The following is a 19,337-nucleotide window of genomic DNA, read 5'->3' as shown; positions in this document are numbered from 1 at the left end:
TAAAGGCAGAACTGACCACACTATAAAGAGAAGTATGCACTTTATAGCGTGGTTCTGTGCAACATTACCTCAGGGTTGGAAAAGTGTCTCACTGCTATATAACAAAAGCCATTAGCTTCAGTTAATGACTAGTAAATAAACAAGGGAATGCTTATCATTTCTATGGTAACTTTCACATGAAGATGGGGAAATCCTATCAGTGTTGTTTTAAAAAATATATTTTAGACCAGCATGACTTTCCTGGCTGGTCTAGCTGATGAAATAGCATAGTTTTAAAAACTTAGCTGGTGATGCATACTCTTTTTGTTAAAGATTGCTCATTAAAAATGTATTTTTGGTTAAGAATCCAAGTTGTAAACCTGTGCACAGCATATGATACACTAGCAATGCTAGTCTTCTCAGCAGTTCAGCGGCTCCCAGAACTATTGAGATGCTATATGCTAGCCGTGTCTCCTGCCATTGACGTCACATCATTTACAGGCTAATGGTGTTTTCAGAAAAGGCTTGAGGTTGGGAATGAAGCAATAAATGATTTCCCTTTAGTCAGTGCTGGCCTCCGCACAAGGAAATGGGCTTAATAAATGAAGCTCATAACTTCTGAAATTCATAGCTCCACTTTTGAAGTGAAAATATATTGATATACTCCCTGGATTCATGCTATGTGCATATGTTATGGTGAGCAGTCACACATGACTCAAGTTTATAGTTTTATGTTACTGAGAGAGTATTAAAAGTTCTCATTTATGAAACCGTATGCCCTCTATCTTAATATGCCTGAAGTTACCGTTACTAAGCTTCAGTAGGCCTGTATGTGAATGGGTGATTGTCATGAGCATTGGTTTACCTCAGTTCTCAAAAAACATTGCATAATCATTTCGAGTACGTGTGGGGGATTAACAGTCGGTGAGAGAGTCAAAAAATATAGATAGGACAAGTTTATAAAAACAGGGAGAAGGGATAGGTGCATGAGAAAGATAGTGTACGAATTACAGTTGTGTTATATCAGCCTGTATGTTTATACCTTTTTATTGATTATTTTTGCCTTTCCTTAAAAAAAGAGCTGCATTACAGCGCAAACACACTTCCAAAATCACACTCACTATAAGTTGCTTCTGGCTTATACTAGTCCCAGACTAAAATGCCTGCTCGAGCATATCTTAAAATAAGTCACTGTCATTGTTTTTTCTCAAGATATACACCAGTAATTTTTTTTCCCTTAGGGAAGGTTATTTAAGCCACTTATCTTGAATTAAGGCCTAATCCTGGCTTAATCAAAACCCTGTCTGTGAAACCAGCTCATCCATTACCTGATTAACAATCACCATGTTTTTAAAAAACTTGGTTGTCTAAAAAGTATAATTCGCCTAAAAATGAAAATTCTGTCATGAATAACCCACTGTTCCGAAACTTTTACGACTTTCTTTATTCCGTGGAAAATAAAAGTTATTTCGAAGAATGTTGATTTGGTTTTGATGCCTATTGACTTCTATTGAGAAATTTATCAAAATACTTATATGTTCCTTGGAAGAACATGACAACATGAAGGTGGGTAAATTATGTAATTTTCATATTTGGGTGAACTCCTTTAAAATGGTATGACCAGCTGGTAGTGGGTTTGTTGGCTAATGGCCATCTTAGACCATATATCTAGCCTAAAAGGGGTTTTTCTATTGGGTAATCAACTAGCCGTGAATCACATGACTTCAGTTGCACTTGTTCTATACATCTTCATCAACTATGTCAAATCGTAGCTGCGTGGCTATAGTAAGTTTTATAACTAACATAGTATAGTTGGTGGGTGCTGCGGATACTTGAGTTTCATTTTGAATGTTAACATAAAAGCCCAAAATTCTTGCAAACCACCCTGAAAATAATCAACTCTTACCCGGAGGTTTGCGAGTGGGACATGACTTTTGCACCATGTTGATTCTGGCAATAGAGATAGGTAGACGTTTGTTTCTCACCTGGACTTGCCAGAACCAGAAAAGACTGTTGAAGCTCCACTGTGTATTGAGAAAAACGTCAGAACTTTGTGGACAACTAATTGATGGGTAGAAACATACAACCAAACAAAACTCTTCCTTCCATAGATGTTCATATGTTTGAGCATAGGGTTGTGTGAGAGCAAACGCATCTGTGTGAGTTTGTATGTGTTTACTCAAAGCTGCAGCTGTGTGTACTGTGGAAGAGAGAGAGAGGGAGAGAGAGGGCTCTTATGTGTTTTTGTGCAGTCCATTTCCCACCACAGCCCAGGGCAGCATTACACAGCTCCCAACTCTCGGAGATCAGCAAGGCCAAACATATCATTACAGCAGAATTACAATATCTGTTTGTTTCCTGCTGTTTTTGTCGGCAAATACCTCAAACACCTCTCATTCTCTGGCAGAATGGGGTTGAGAAACTACTAAAGTCTTTTTTTCTGCCTGGGAAGATGTGACTGTGATAATTACGACAGATTGCTTTTTAGATTTATAGTTGAACTGTTAAGATCATTTCTGGACCAAAAAGCTATCAAATCATCTACTTTCATTTTGGCTAGTGTTGCTTGCTAAGGCAAGCATCAATATTACATACTTGGGAGCGACACTCAAGGAGACAGGCTCTTGCTTAGATGTTTTTTTTTTCATTTTATTATTTAGCAGACAAAAATCATGAGATTTAAGGCCTGTTTAAAAATTATCAAGCTCTTTAAAGCACAATGGATGGGCTGTCAATATTTTTTATTGATAAAATATTTATTGATATGATATTGTTCCTTTGTGATGTTATAAGTATGGTGACGGTCGCTATTCTTCTAAATTTATAAGTTTAAAACTATATTTATTGCCGCTGGTGTAAACCCTAACCGTATAACAAAAAGGCTTGTATAAAAACTTGTACTAAAACAGTAAACAACGACCTTTCAACAACCCAGAACATATTAGCATCTTCCTTGCAATGGGCTAAATGCTACCAAAGTCCCTTTAAGACAAGTCATTTCACTTGGTGGCCATCTTTAAAACACCTTTTGGGTTTGCAAGTGCAGCTCCTATCTCTTTAAATGAGGGGAAAAAAATTATTCTCTAAAATGGTTCCCAAGCTTTATGATTAAATTTCATATTTAAAATCACCAATGAAATGTGAAACTGTCTCATTTTTTTCTTCTCCTAATCTAAACAATCAAATCATGACAAAAGGCCTGGTCAAAGCTAATGCACACGTGTAGTCCTAATCATGTCTCAGAACACTGACCTTAAAGGGGTGGTTCCGTGTTTTTTTTCTAGGCTTGGTTGTGTTTATGGGGCGCAGTAAATATCTTAATACTTTTTTAAAATTACTTTTTAATTAATTACTTCTTTTTTTTAAATGCAGTATTTTTCGCATATTTTACCTTGATTCCACACCGCTGTCTCCACTGTCCTTTGAACAGGTCGTTTGCTTCCTGCTTCTATGAAGCCCATCCCTCCGAAAAACGCAATGCTCTTAGATTGGTTAGATGGCCAAATCTAGTTTCATGTATTTTATTGGCTGAAGTGCCAAGCACAGGTTGTCTGGATACGCCACTGCCCTTACCACTACAGGCAGAAGTCACATCTATGGTGACTAGCAAGGCTTTATGATGTCACCAACCCAGAAAGAATCTCATTGAAGACCAAACCAGCTGTTTTTGTAGGCAATAAACTGTTGTAACTTTAAAAGACAGTATCTCCGTTTGTATTAAACTTTCAGCCCTGTAACTTTGCAGATACTGTTTATGCTCAAGCAACAACATTACACACTAACTAAAGTTAAAAAATTGAAATTGCATGCAACCACCCCTTTAACACTCAATGTTTGGCTCTTTTATTTAGAAGGCAGGACTTTTTTGCTATTTTGGCGTTGCACTTTCTCCCATTCATAAGTAATCTGAGTGCACCATATTCCTATAAATCCATATTCATCTATAAATCCATATAAATCATACTCTTTGATGCAACTTACAACATCTTAGCAACTGTATAGAAATGCACTAATGATGATTAAGAACACCTTAGCAACTGCATAGCAATCAACAAGACCTTGCAAGCAAGACCTTGCAAGCAACCTTGCAAGAATACAAGGAAAGAAAGTCCACTGTACACATGGGAATGAGTATTGCACAGGAAAGCACAGAAATCGTATTTTATTCAGTAAAGTGCAGAGCGATGATAATGGCACACAATACACAATAAATCTGTCTGTAATCATTCACTTCCTGCCTGTGCATGAAAAGGTCATTTGAGGACAGAACTTCAGAGCAATTAATTCTGTTATATATTATGAGTCATATGTACTTCTATATAGCATGCAGTGAAGCAATTATTATTGCCTGGACAAAAAGGAAAAAGACTGACAATATCTCTTCCTGTTTAACACCCATTCACAATCATTTTACACTGAATCATAATCCTGCCCCAGGGAATTTATTTGTGTGTGGATGGCTATTAAAGTTTTGTTGTTTGTATCTGGCACATGCAGAATATAGCAGTTATGTACTACAAGAAAGATTCCGTTTTAATCCAGCCACACTTTGAAATGATAGGAAATGACATCATCAGGGTGCAGCTTTAAAGAAAGCCTCCTCTGAAGATGAGACATGAGAAAAACGGTCATTCTGTGCTCTGGCTCATGAGAAAAAGTAAACCAGTTCAAAACAACTGTATCTTATGAGCCTAAACCAAAACATCAGTGGTGTAAGGGGGGAAAAAATCTCTCAAAATGAATCAAATGCCAGGCAGGCCTCATTTCCTTATCCAAATGCAAGGGAGGTACTGTAAAACAGGACCATCAGCTTCCATCCTGTCCTGCTGACCGGAGGTCATTTTTCCTGTGTTTTGGGAGAAACTGGATCCATGTGCATTGGGGTCGACAAGTCCTGTTGTGTTATGATAAGCATGCCACTGAAAAGGATGACGTAAAACACTGAGGTTCATAATGGACACCTTTCTAATATTTTTATTTTAAAGTGTGTGTGTGTGTGTGTGTGTGTGTGTGTGTGTGTGTGTGTGTGTGTGTGTGTGTGTGTGTGTGTGTGTGTGTGTGTATAAATCCAGCTTAATTTAAAAAAACTAATTTATTTAACAATAGCAACACTTGTGTGCCTAATATGTCTGTTGCATGTTTAAGTTTTCAAGATGGTTTAAGAATACCTTTACCCTAGGATATGCAGGTATTCTTAACATTCATAATTTGTCCCATAGCTGACTAAATATTTTATCGCGCACAAACAGCTATCGTTTATTTCTGATGAATACAGCTGCCAATAGAACTTTAAACACTGATCTTCTCCCACACTGAACTTAGATCCAGCAGTGAATTTGATGCCTTGAAGTTTGCATCCATCCAGCACTCATTGACTCCAGAAAAGCAAAACTTTGATTTTAGCGTAGAACAAAAGGTTAGAGTTGAGCAGATTATACTGTTTATTTTATACTAGTATACTAGGCCAAACTGCTGCTTTAGTCATGAAATAGTCACTGAGCTTCAAAACCATCTGCTAAAATGAGCCACTTGGAAATAAGTTACACATGTCCAGTATATTGCCAGAATCACAAAAAAAAATAAAATAAAAAAAATAATGAGATGTTATTAACAACAGTGCCAAGCAGCCATGCCATTCTACAAAAGAGACAGAGGGATGTGTGGGTTAATGTTTGTACAGACCAACTGGATGGGATAGCAACCACCTGCTCAGATATTAAAGGCGTAGCACTGCTGTTGGCCATTACTATGACTGCTGTGTCTGTGCATGACTCGAGTGTCTAGAAAGTTCCTGGGGATTAGTACAGACAAATGTCCTGAGTGACCAAGCATGCCATTGTGTGTCTGTTTCTGTGAAGCACCACATTGCAGATAATTAAAAAATCTAATGCTCTCCAGCTCCAGTTTCAGAAACTCATCAATGTTTGCATAGAGGAAAACTTTTTTGTCTTGATGCAATGCCAGCAATCTCTCTAGTGTCTGAAATTAACAGGGCTTAGGACAAAAACGATGCATTATATGTAATGGCAAGAAAAATATATTATGGTCAATTATAGGCTGTTTTTTAAAATCAATTACCGGTATAGCCTAACAATTTATACATTTAGGTTTCTATGAACCTGACTTTTTTTATTTTATTATACTGCATTGTTATTTGAGTTTATTTGAGTAAAAATAATTTTACTGGTCAACTATGGTCTAACACTCTTACTGCTTTCTAAGTGCACAAATAATGCAAGAAAAAGAAAAGAAACGTCCATTGTTTATAAATATTAAAACCAAGATGCCACGAAAATATATCATATTTTAAGAATCCCATATTACATTGTCCAACTTATATGAGTTTTTTAAAACTCTAAACTTTTAGACACACATCTTATGTTGAAACAGTGGCCAAATTGTGTTAATAGGCTAACCTAAAAATATAGAGCAGCTGCAGAGATCACGAGAAATGATTTTAATCAAGGCAAGGTTTAACCGTTTAAAATGGTAGGCTACCCCACCATTTGAAGCATGCTTTGGCGAAAGAATAAAGGAAAACGGCGGATGACTCGTTTTCGCGAATAAATAAATTATTTTCAACAGTTCATTTGAGCCGGCTAAAATAGATTCAGTGCTTAATTTATGTCATCGCGTAAATACATCCCTCATGTGGTTCCTTAATGCTCATTGCTCAAATAAAGTGCAAACAATCGGCTATGCTATTCCCTGATCAGTGCTCTGACTACTGAACTTGGGAGGTGATTGAGACGCACCCATATTTAAAAGAGGCGGTTCTCGGTTTAATGACTCGGTTTTGCCTCCTGCTCGGACAGATACAACCGTTTGTGTGCCGACTCAAAATTACGATTCGTTTACGAATCAGAGTGTTCTGGCGTGAGCGAGCGCTCTCAAGCTGCTATGTTTAAGAAACATTTGAAACGTGTGAAGTCAGGTATTTTAAAATACAGAAATACAAAAATTATTTTAAACAGATAGCCTACTCTTTAGGTTTATTTTCCCACCAACGCGAAAGAAACGTTTGTTTCACTCTCTTGTTATTGTCACGGAGTTTAGTGCGACCGTACGAACTTTAATTGTGTGGTTTAACATATTTACGCTTTTAATTTCTATCAGTCAGCTCAAAATGATTGACTGGTTATATCAGTCTGGCTTCTTTTATTTTTATTTAGGCCTATAGGCCATATTTGTTTTGGGATCGTTCCTGTTAAGATATGATATAGGCCTAGTTTTAGGTTTTGTAGAATAAATATCTTAGTAGTTTAAGTGTTTGTTTAACATAACTTAAAATAATGTATTTAGTTTTTATAGTTATCTATTTTAACTGTGTCTGTTTTATGTTTTGAAAGTTTACGCACATTTTTGTTTATATTTGTTCACAGCACTAAAGAGGTCATTTGAAGTGGAGGAGGATACATCCACAAATCCTTCCCCTATTTCCCGCAGAACAACCAACCCTCTACGCTCCTCCACCTCTTCTACAAGCAGCCGCTTCTACGACGGGAGATCCCTCAACTCGGAATCCAGCTCCAGACACGCTTCAGATTCCTCCTCCAACCAGCGCTCTCCAAAGTCCAGCCTGCGGCGCATGGAGTTATCGGGGGGCCGCATCCAAGACACTGGGTCACGCAGGACAGAGCTCTCCATCGACATCTCCTCGAAGCAGGTGGACAGCTCACCCAGTCCCGGTATTGCCCGCTTCGGCTTAAAGAGGCCAGAGGTCTCGCTTCAGAGCAAAACCACAGATGCTCCGGTTCACCGAAGGGCTGAGAGTAACCACAGCAGACCCCAAGAACCTCCGGCTCCCCCTAGGAGAGCAGACCCACCAGTATCTACATCTCGGATCCCCGAGCTTTCCTCCCAGAGGCGAGCAGAGCCTCCTAGCCCTCTAGAGATCTCCGCTCCATCTAGACGGGCGGAGATGCACTTAAACAGACAGCTGGACACACCATCTCCTGCAAGGGAGTCAGAGAACAGCTTCACCTCAGCAGCCAGCATCACTCCTACCTTCAATGATTACAAAACCCCTCCATCAGGACATGAAGCCCCCGCAAGGCTTCTTGAGAGTAAGTCACATGTGCTTTTTCATTTTTAAATTGCTGTCTGGCTAGATGCCAATGTGATCTGGATCTGATGTTTAAACTGTAAAGTGCACTTGACGTATCTGCTAAGCCTGTTTCATATACTGTGCTGTGGGGTTTATAAGTCTGAGTAAATCTATTTAGCACTTTTCAAGTTAACTATATTTATCAAATGTATGTGCCATCTTCACACTGGTTTTGCAGAGTGAGTGTCATACTCGATAATGTGATTTCGCATTACTAACAATAATTATATTACTGAGGAAGATGCATATCATCACACACCCCTATCTTCATGTTTTAATTAGATTTTATATCCCAGATTTCCCGTTGTCGACCCAGACTTTTGAACCCCACTGTATCTACAGTCAGTTCTACTGGAATCAAGGTGTGCCAAAGATTTGTGTTTTGAAAAGCAGGGGCCCATGAGAGTCTTCTTCCTATAAGCACTCCTCAGGTTGAGTATTGATCAAATCACACAGAATCCAGCATATGCTAATGCAAAAAACAGAAACTCCTCATAGGAAAGAATGTTGGAACTGCATCCTCAAGTGAGATCAACAGATCTGATGCATTGTTTTAGTACTGGATCAACAATAAGATTATCAAGATTCCTTTTAGGCAGTAAAAAAGAAATATGAAAACTTTCCAAAATGTGGTGTTGCTGATCTAAAGTTGAACATAACCCAAGCAATAGCTATTTTTGCACTCATTGTGCTGAAAAGGCCTGTTTTTTGGGTGTCAGTATTAGTTATTCTGAGTGTAACATTGGCTTATAAACCATATTCCAAAGCCATGACTAAATACTGTGGATTGAGCCAAACTAGGAGAAGGTTAGTGAAGCTTCAAAGCACCAAATAAAGAAGCATTCATGTAAATCTTGGACATTGTAAATCTTTTTTTCTTAAAGGGATAGGGATTATTTATCTGCTTAGCCACCAGCCATCCAAGATAGGGGTGACTTTGTTTCTTCAGTCGTACAATGCATGTGAATGGTAACTCATGAGAGTATGAGAACTATGAAAAAACATGCACATATAAATTCATATTAACTCCTGCAGCTCGCAACGACACATTGATGTCTTTGCTTGTTTCTCGGTTTGTGCGAGAAACCGAACCATATTTGGAAGTATTATGGGTTTGAGACGGCATGAGGATGAGTACATTTTAATTTTGGGGTGAACTATATCTTGTTTTCTGTCTGAGCGCTTCCATTACTCAGCATCTGTTTCTTATTGGTGTTATTGGTCCAAGGTGCCCCCTCCCCCTCCATCAGATTCCATATTTGCATATTAAAGATAAATAGTCTCTTGTGACTTTCCTCTCCCCTCTGTCACAATTGTTGTGGGTGAGATTGTAAGAACACAGCCTTGCAGTCTAGCTAAGGGGCTTGCTGTTTTGAGCATGCAGCTGGTGGGTGTGTCTGTCCAGATCTGGAGTTCATAAAATGTGCTGCATAAAAATAGACACCGTTTAAATTTCAACTTTTACACTGTATCCAGAAGACTGCGTCGTATACATGGTAGTTATATCATGATTGGTTTGTTTCTTCTGATGTGTTCACCTAGAAATGCTCAATTGACTGTATTGAAAAGAAAGCATATGCTTTAGACACAATGTTTTTCTCTGTTTTTTCAATGTTATTTTCCTGTTTTTGTGGGTGACTGTGTCCTGAGCCCAATTGTACTTCTCTTAAGTTTGAGTATAACATAGGACTGAAACACTGAAAGAGATGGAAAAGCTTTTCAGGATGTGATCCAGGAAGCATGCGGCACATTTGGGTTTAATTAGTGTTCCTGCACAGCCTCAGCGTGGCTGTAGCGAGCAGAGCTCTGCTGACACAGCCCAGATAAGGAGAAGCAGAGAAAGATAAAGCACTAAGTGCCAGGCAGGCCAAATGAGTCTCTGTAAAGTGTCTCGATGAGGGGGGGAAATAGTAAAAATGAACTGACCTCTGAGTAACAAATGTTAAAGGTGCCCTGCCACAAAAAAAAACGTTTTTACTTGTATTTGTGTTTTTGTTTTGTTGTAAATGTGAAAATGAACTTCTACCTCTTCATTCAGCTCTAGTCACTGAAAAGAAATAAGCGGAAAAAATCACGCAATTTTAAAAAGCTGGTCAGTCTGACTGACATGGTGTTGCCTGAATTTATTACTATTCATGAACTCACCCTGTTGAGACAGCGCCCATAGAATTAGTCAGTGACCGTTTTCATAAACAGTAAGGATGGCTGAACATCATATGGCTATATACCTAAAGAAGCAATTTCTGCAGCGATTCCAGACGATAGTAAACAAAATTCCTGTACTTGTTGCCCTGGGTAAAGATGCTGATAGCCATGCTCTCATTGGCTAGCTGTTTGCCAATCAGAGTCAAGCAGCTTAGCTTGTTAAATATTAATGAGAACTGGTCTTCTCTCGCAGGCTTTCTATATCACACTAGAATAGCTTAAAACAAGGTAACCAAGGCAATTTTTCAACAAAAAATGTTTTAAAGTCCCATGGTAGAACTTCAGATATTACCACAAAAGAAGTAGCCTGGAAGCCAGTTGAACTCAACCCCGCCCACAACATTTGAGCTTGGGCAATTTGGTCTGGACTTGATCCATAGAGGAGTAATTATGGAAATTTGTCAGGGCGGGCTTTAGACAATGACGGACAGATGATGAACAGTAACAATCATCCACGTCATCAAAGGCGCTTGGGTTGAATTTGTTCTAATCCTAAACGAAGAACTTTTTTATATATGCATTCATCTTTACTATTTCTCTCTGAAATGATGATCATGTTGGTAAGTACTCTGTGTATCCTTAAATTCTTTTTTTATAACACCGGCAAAGATCGTTTACACTCTTTTTCTTCTAAAGTTACTTATTCCAGCGTGTGTGTGCAGACAGGGTTGCCAAGTTTTATGGCAGACTTGGCAACAAAGTGAATTTGAGTTCTGTTGACATTTGACAACTATTGTTATGCGTCGCTCCGTTACTCTGATTTGTTGTTGGTCTATCCAATCGATGTCTTTCCTGGTTCAGTTGAAACACACCCCGTAATCCCAATGGGGCAGTATCAGACTCATAGGAGCCCAATGGGGCAGTATCAGACTCATAGGAGCCCAATGGAGCAGTATCAGACTCATAGGAGCCCAATGGAGCAGTATCAGACTCATAGGAGCCCAATGGGGCAGTTACAGACTCATAGGAGCCCAATGGAGCAGTATCAGACTCATAGGAGCCCAATGGGGCAGTATCAGACTCATAGGAGCCCAATGGAGCAGTATCAGACTCATAGGAGCCCAATGGAGCAGTATCAGACTCATAGGAGCCCAATGGAGCAGAATCAGACTCATAGGAGCCCAATGGAGCAGTATCAGACTCATAGGAGCCCAGTGGAGCAGTATCAGACTCATAGGAGCCCAATGGAGCAGTATCAGACTCATATTCTGACTAGAATTGAGTATGACCACGTCAGGCTAATGAAATACGTGTGGCAGGGCATCTTTAAAAAGTATCCTGTATTGAAAATGTAAAGCGATATGATAGCAATATGCTGCAGTACATTGATATGCTGCAAGTGTGATACGAGTTATAACAGCATGCATTATTAGGGAAATCCATTTTGAAACTTTGGGTATTTTACATACAGATGAGGGATGTTTAGTAAAAGCTAAAGCTAAGTTTAGCATTTGCTCATTTTTTAGCATTTAATTAGTTAAGCTCTAGTATAATATATCACATTTGTGTGCAAAAATAAAGACAAGACCATCAGAAAGACAGCAATAGAACATATTATATTTTTTTTTAAAAAGTATTTTTCTTAAGAAATTAACATTTTTATTCAGCAAGGAAGCAAAGAATTGATCAAAAGTGACAGTAAAGACATTTATAATGTTACAAAAGGTTTCCGTTTCAAATAGTTGTTGTTCTTTTGAGCTTTATATTCATCGAAGCATCATTAACTTTTTTTTCAGTTTCCACAAAATTATTAAGTAGCACAACTGTTTTTCAAGATCTATAATAATAATAAATTTGAGCAGTAAATCATCATATTAGACTGCTTTCTGAAGGATCATGTGACACTGAAGACTGGAGTAATGATGCTGAAAATCCAGCTTTGACATACCAGGAATACATTTCAATTTAAATTATACTAAAATTGATTTTTTTTTTATTGTAATATTTCACATTATTACAGATCTTTTGAACAATAGTATGTATGTATGTTATTTTTTTAATATACAATATTGTGTCAAATTATTAAGGTATTAAACACTTGCACATTATTTTGTTTTAATTTCTTTAAAAGGAAACGGAATGCTTTAATTAGAGTTAAATTAGATTAATCACCAATAAAACAAACACTGAATCTATTGTCCACTGTATCCAGTTTCTTTTCATTCATGTTGCCTGGATTTATATATTGATACCAGAAGCTGGTGTCATACTTGATATTGCAAGAAAGCTTTACTTTTGCTTCCGATCCATGACCTTTAACAGATGATGAAGAGGGTTTACTCACTTTGTGACACTAGTTTGTGGTTTAAATCTGTTTTGAGCATTCATTGCTTGAACAGTGACTGCTGGATGACTTGATTGTGACTCTTAGGGCTGTGAGAGGGAGTTGAGCTTTCACAATGAGCTGAACAGAATGACACATTTACCAGGTGACTGTTCGTCTGTTTCTGCCATCCTGCTTTATAAATTCCCCCTGTGAATGTTTGTGGGAAAATTCTTTCAGATTCAGATCACCCAAAAAGAAGTTGTGAGGAAAGGAGTTCTATCAGAACAGCTAGTTTTGTTATTGAAAGTTTCTTCATGAACTATTTTGATCGTAATATGTACAATGATAACATTCCAAAAATAATTCCCTTCCGAATGATGATCATTATTTATTTAAAAATGTCTAAAAGGAACAATTCAAATAGTATTGATTAGTGAATATTCTGCAAGGGGATTTGTACACTGTAAGGTTCTCTAACTCTTGTATCTTTTATTCTCTATTTTTAATAGAGCATGCCTTTTTTGCTAGTCACAGAGAAATTGGTGGAATACCTTCAGTGACCTGCATTTGTTGTGTGTGTGTATTCCCTTCTCCCTCAACCCTGCGGCTAATGAAAATTTATATCCCTGCAGGGACTGACTCTTGTCATGCCAATTTTCTCTTAAATGAGGTGTGACCTCTGATTAGACCCCAGCCAGCCAACAGACCTCTTGAATTTGTTCTGCTGATACACTGGACCAACAGCAAGCATTTGGAAATTGTATTTGCATATTGCATAGGGATGTTGTGGCATTAATACATATTGTTATGGTGTAGAACTAGGCTGTCTGCCACCTGGACATTTGTTATACCGGGGGATAACTGAGCATTTTTATGTCTATTCATTTCATGTGTGGGTGTTTCTTCAAATATCAGCTTCTTTGGCCCTGGGAACTGTGAAAAGTGTGTTTTAAGAGGGTTTTTGAGTAGTTTATCTGACTTGCCCTCTAAAACGTCCAACTGCAATTTTTGTATTTATTTTCCTGAAACATTTCCAACTTGCATATTGTGCATGTGGTGTAAATTACATTTAAACATGTTTAGCTTTGCATAACTTATCTTGACAATTCCAGCTAGACTGGAAATAATAAAAATGTTAAAATATTGTTCACATGTGATACTTACATTGCAGTGATTTAGCTTTGGTTTTCTTCAAATTTCCCTTTTGTATGTTTTAGATTTAAAATGTATTTTTCTTCTAAAAAATGGTGTAGTTGAGCACGTTTGGAGGATATATTACAAAAAAGCTCTTGCTTTGTTAGCTTCATCAGGAAGTGATCTAAAATGGAGTTCATATTCTTACACAAACACTCACTCAGTCATGCACACATTCGCACAAGCTTCCTTCCTTGAGCCATCAGCTGTGACTGGCTGACCTTGCTCTATTTCCTTAGGACTCAACGTGGTAAACGGCACAGAAATGCTCCCAGCATTTGCAGGAGCCCTTTAAGTTTGCTCATGGGCGTGTTAAAACTATGACCCACGTTTCCAAGTAGCTGGGGGCAGAAAGAGAGAAGGTGTCACATATAGGCCATCACTGCCATGCTGCTCTTTGCCCAAGGCTGAAATGAATGGGGAAAGAGTTTTACATCACTTCACATTTACCTCCTGTTTTACTTAAAATTGACCTCCACTCTGACTTCAGGAAGTAGTCTGGACACATCCATGTGTTCTAAGGCCAAAGCCATTTAAATGGCATGCTAATTCTTCAATATACTCACTTTCACATTGTTCCTAATGTGTATGACTTTCTTCTGTGGAACTGATCTGATCCATAAATCTGCTGACCCATCTAAGTATTAGAGACCTACTTACTGTGGCTGAAACCATTGAATCTGAATCTGTAAGGTCATTTTAAATGGGTTTTGATTCCAAACACATTATGATTTGAAGGTTACTAAGATCCTAATTAAGTTTTGTGGTAATTGTCTTTGGCACTTGACTTAAAATGTCTTCTTAAAGGACTTTTCTCCACATTAGCTGCTATTCTTTACACCTACAAGAAATAAATAATTATTTACATATGAAATGCAAAATGCACTCCCAATTTTATTTTATTTTTATAAAGCATAGAATGTTATTGCGGTCATGCCGACACAATTTCTCATTTACATTAGGTTCTAAATATAGTAAGAGATCGATACCATGACAATAGTTCGCATTGGGCTTTGCTTTAAAGCTTATAGTTAGACGCTACTTTAAATGCTTTCAATAAGAAGACTAAAACAAAATGAGAGAAATTCTGCATTTAACCATGCTATGATCACGTTTTCTGACGTTTTGTCATCCAGTAATTTAAATCCCCCAAACAGAGCTTTTCTGTGAAAAGAACTGGTATACTATCCGGTGTACATTATACACACCAGTGGCAGCCAATGTTGGGAGGTTTATTATAAATAATTAAGTTTCAAGTGCAGTAAATGATTTACAAATGAAATTTTTTTATGCAAGCATTTTTATGTCCTCGTTCCAATCAATGCATTATTCGCCTGCAGCCACAGGTACCGTCGGTTCTTCTGAAACGGCCGTGATCCTGTCGGAATCCTATAAAACTTAAGCCCATTGGTGGAATAGCGATTAGTGCAACCGAAAACGCAACAGCCAGACATTTTGATGCTGGGAAACCGTTTTGATAAACTTTCGGAGTTGCTAACACGTTAGAACCACTAGGGAAAAACACCACTTCCGTTGCCAAAATGCGCGCGCAACTCTTTGATCACGTGGGCTGTAAAAGGTTTTTTTTTGCAGTACCCCATAAATTTACCTATAAATACTGTACATTGCAGATTCCATGCTGTAAAAAGTCACAGCCTGAAATTAAGTACAATTGACTTAGATGTTTAAGTTAACTTAAGTAAACTTAGATTATGTTAATTGACTTTTAAAAAAAGAGTTGCATCTTGTAGAAGTTATAAAAAAAGTTTAACATTTCTTAACATATTTTGATAACTTAAAACAATGTAAAAACACATGTTGTCACATGTACTTTTTTACAGTGCAGCTGAAATAAACATTTTGAAGCAATAAAAAGTCAAACAGGTTTCCTGAACTTCCTTACCTCTGCCACTGGTCACTAAAACGTATTGTCCCTTTGCCAGATTCACACCATGAAGGTCTGGATTCTTAGTTCAATGTTTTGATAGCATCACAGCATGTATACGTTTTGGGAGAGTCAACCTGCAAATGTTTTACTTTTAGTTGTCTTTACAAATTAAACTTGTATACCATGTAAAATACTTTGATAAATACTTCAACAAATTACACACATCGCTTTTATTGTCGGACAAATTGCAGACTATCGTCCACTACTTCACCTTTAAGTACACTAGATGACCATGCATCTTTTCTAGAGGACTTAAAGGAGTGAGTTCCTGAGAGGAGTGGAATGCTAGGAGCGCTCTTAATTTTACTGTGTTTGGCACACATTTCTCCTCAGAGAGCCCTGCGAATGTCAGCGATGGGATGATCTAGAAGTTTCCATCTTTTTTTGTTTTCTTTTTTTTCCTTGTGTAAGAAGTTACCGAGGAGACTGAGAAACAATGAGAGCGAGAGAGGGTGATCTGGAGGTTAGCGCTAGTCATTGATGCTGAAGTTAATGTCACAGTTTGCCAAGCGATCCCAGTACTTTACCTAATCTGTGCTTTCAGACATCTGTGTGTCACATTTTCAGCTTTTTCCCTTCAGCTGCCTGGTCAGAGACGAGCAGTTTGAAAACGAAAGCAGATTATTTGGACGTTTGTATTGATTACATTGATTTCAGCAAACTTTTCCTTTAGTGATACACACACACACACACACACACACACACACACACACACACACACACACACACACACACACACACACACACACACATACGCACACACACACTGTTGGATTTGGCTTTGGTGGGTTATTACTCAGTCCAGAACTATTCCCTCCCTCTATCACATTTTGTGTGTCTCTGAAAAGGTGCTGGCAATATGTAGTAATATATATCAATATCAATTTAATTTAAACTATTTTAGGCTCAGACTTTATGCAGAATATAAAGAATGAGTTGAGGAAGGAGTGGATCTCAAGAACTACTTGACTGTGAGTATGTGAAGTCAGAAATACAGGATGTGGTTTTGATGGTGATTTTGTGCTTCACAGAAATTACATTTCCACTCATAAGTTATGTCAGGTCGAAATATTAGGGTTGTGTGAGCTACACTATCAAAATACCTCTCGCTTGCACCCTCTCTTTTTCTCTTTCTCTGCAGCTGCTTTAAGTGCCAGTAGGAGTCACTGTTCTTCACAAGTCTTACTTTTTTCCATCAGGTGAAGATATTAGGCCATATTTCAGTCATGGCAGTTCAACAAACCTGTTTTTAAGATCAGAGCTCTGTAACATATGATTCAATGTGGTATATATTAACACTGAAATACTTAAATGCAGTAGCTTTTTCATATGTAGACATCCACTACATTATCACTATATTGTGATGCTGTGCTAAAATGTGGCCTCATTTTCTCCATTCAAACAAATCTGTGGTTGTTGGGGTGTTAGATGTTGTGTTGTTGTAATAAAGCAACATTTGGCCGAATGTGGTTTCGGAGGCTAGAAATCATCTAGAAATCATGTACTTTCATACTAATCATGTATCAAGATTTTTTAAGCCTTTTGAAACACTCTCTAAGAAGTTGAAGCTCAGGGAAGGAGGTGGGAACTGGTTAACATTTCACACACTTTAATATATCAAAATAAACTAAACAAAAGTAAAGTGGCAGACCATCGTGGATGACACAACATTAATAGTCCAGGCCTGGTCCTCTCTCTGCCTCCAATGTTGTCAGTCCTCCTTTTATACATGAGTAACTCGAGGCCTTGCTCCATTCCCATGGCTGTCTGCCCTGCCCTGCTTGCCACTCGCAGACCAGGGGTTACCCTCGAGAGTGTGCTCTACTCCCCAGGGGTCTCATTTATAAAGTGTGCGTACGCACAAAACGGGGCTGGAAACATACGTACACCAGTTCCCACGCAAAGGTTGTGATCTATAAAAAAACTTGACGGGAGAATGACGGGAGAATTCTCCAGACAAAGGGAATCGGCGACACAGATAGTGAGGTTTTGTACTGAAGTTAGATTGTAGAAAATATATCTGAGAAGAATGATTATAAGAATTAATGACATTTAATTTCATATTCATACGTTATATCCAAATTATCATGAAGATTATATCCAACAGTGATATTTGTGCTGATTGTTTTAGGCTATATACAACTAGTAAAATCTAAACGTAATTCAAAATGTATTAAAAAAAATATACTAATAATCAGCGCTGCCTTACCGTCCACAATGGGAGTGCAGGAGGAGGTGTGCGACTGCATGTGATACAGAATGGCATGACGTACCCTTTTATTAAATAACTGCAGAACGGTGTAAAACGGAATATTTTCCTTAATGTACATGTATCATAAAATGTCGAATTCTGCAAATACAGTCATGAAGCACAATCGCTACTCATCATCAGTCCACTATTATGGTGTTCATTACAAAACCGTCATGAAGAAGCATGTGTTCAGTTGCAGCCACGCTCTGGCGGTGGGAGGACAGTTTTATCTTTGCCTTCACCTTGAATGAATCATAATCTTTATTTCACATATTTTGCATAGGCCTACTGTAAGTACATGTAAATAAAACTTTTTGAAAATCAATATTGCTATTTATATATAGCCTAATAAAACACAAATGTAATATGTTGGTAAAAAATGAGTATAGCTTCAGGTCGGACCATTTTTTCTTTAATTCTGCAACTTTCCGTTCTGTCCCACTGACACACTTGAACTGCTTCTTTTTATTTGTGACCCCACTGCTGTGGCCACCAAATAACTCAGTTTTCCGAGCCTCCACCTCCCCTACAAGTGTTTCAATCTCAGTGTCTGAGGAATTTACGTTATCCCCCCCCCCCCCCCCCTTTTCTTACCTGTTGCCATTATTCAAAGTAACAGAAGTACACGTTTTCACTTTCTTTGAATAATTAATTAATTGGCGGGTCGCATGCCGGTTTTCCGGGATTCCACTCTCATTTACATGCCAATCAGCATTCATGAGGGGATTTGCATTGACTATTTATGGTTAAAAATGGCCGTGTACATGGCGGGATATGAGGCTTGTTCATGTACGCACATCTGCGTGTGATCTGTGATTTATAAAGGGAACATTGCTTACAGGTGCACAGTTTTAAAAATCCATTTTTTTATTAAAACTTTTTTTTAGGCGTACGCAATTTTTGGCTTTTGGCACTCGTACATTTTTAGTAGGGATCCTACGCACAGTTTTATAAATGAGGCCCCAGGGACCAGCCATGGCGGCTGCAGTACCTGGGGCTAAGGACAGAAGGACTGAGAAAAAAGGAGATGGATTGATGCAAAGAGACTGAGATGAGATCGGAAAAGAGAGAAAGAGAAAAACAATTGTGGTACGGTTCGTGGTGCTATTGACACTCCTCATTGGACGGCTCCTCTGACTATGGGCGTCCGGCAGTGAGCTCCCTGTCCCTTTTGTCTGCCTGTTTCTCCTCCATTATGGTAGACGGCAGCAGGTGTGGCCTCCGGTGAACAGCGGAAGCTCCTTCTTCCCCTCAAGGACGGCAGCCACCTCACCTCGAGCCAGGAGCACAGCAGCGAACTCTCCATCCGGTCACCGCTTCTGGTGGTGCCCTACCTCCTCAGCACTGCAAAAAAAAAAAAAAAAAGTCTTCCATTAACAGTCGTGCC

At 38.4% G+C, this 19,337-nt stretch overlaps 1 protein-coding gene across 5 annotated transcripts in view; it reads left to right on the top strand.

Annotated features, from left to right (window-relative positions):
* Positions 1-19,337, top strand: part of septin9a (septin 9a) — an 87,433-nt gene that overhangs the window by 30,962 nt on the left and 37,134 nt on the right. For 3 of the 5 annotated variants that reach the window (XM_067417857.1, XM_067417894.1, XM_067417866.1), the window contains one exon: positions 7,362-8,045. In XM_067417857.1, coding sequence (XP_067273958.1) covers positions 7,362-8,045 — 684 coding nt within the window. Of the gene's footprint in view, positions 1-6,519; positions 6,720-6,755; positions 6,914-7,361; positions 8,046-19,337 lie in introns of those variants that run through there. The other 2 variants (XM_067417887.1, XM_067417876.1) reach the window with 2 other exon arrangements.

The sequence above is a fragment of the Pseudorasbora parva genome, chromosome 2 (assembly GCF_024679245.1).
Source record: "Pseudorasbora parva isolate DD20220531a chromosome 2, ASM2467924v1, whole genome shotgun sequence".
Taxonomy (NCBI): domain Eukaryota; kingdom Metazoa; phylum Chordata; class Actinopteri; order Cypriniformes; family Gobionidae; genus Pseudorasbora; species Pseudorasbora parva.
The sequence above is the reverse complement of the archived record's forward strand: the minus strand, read 5'-3'. Positions and strand labels throughout refer to the sequence as shown.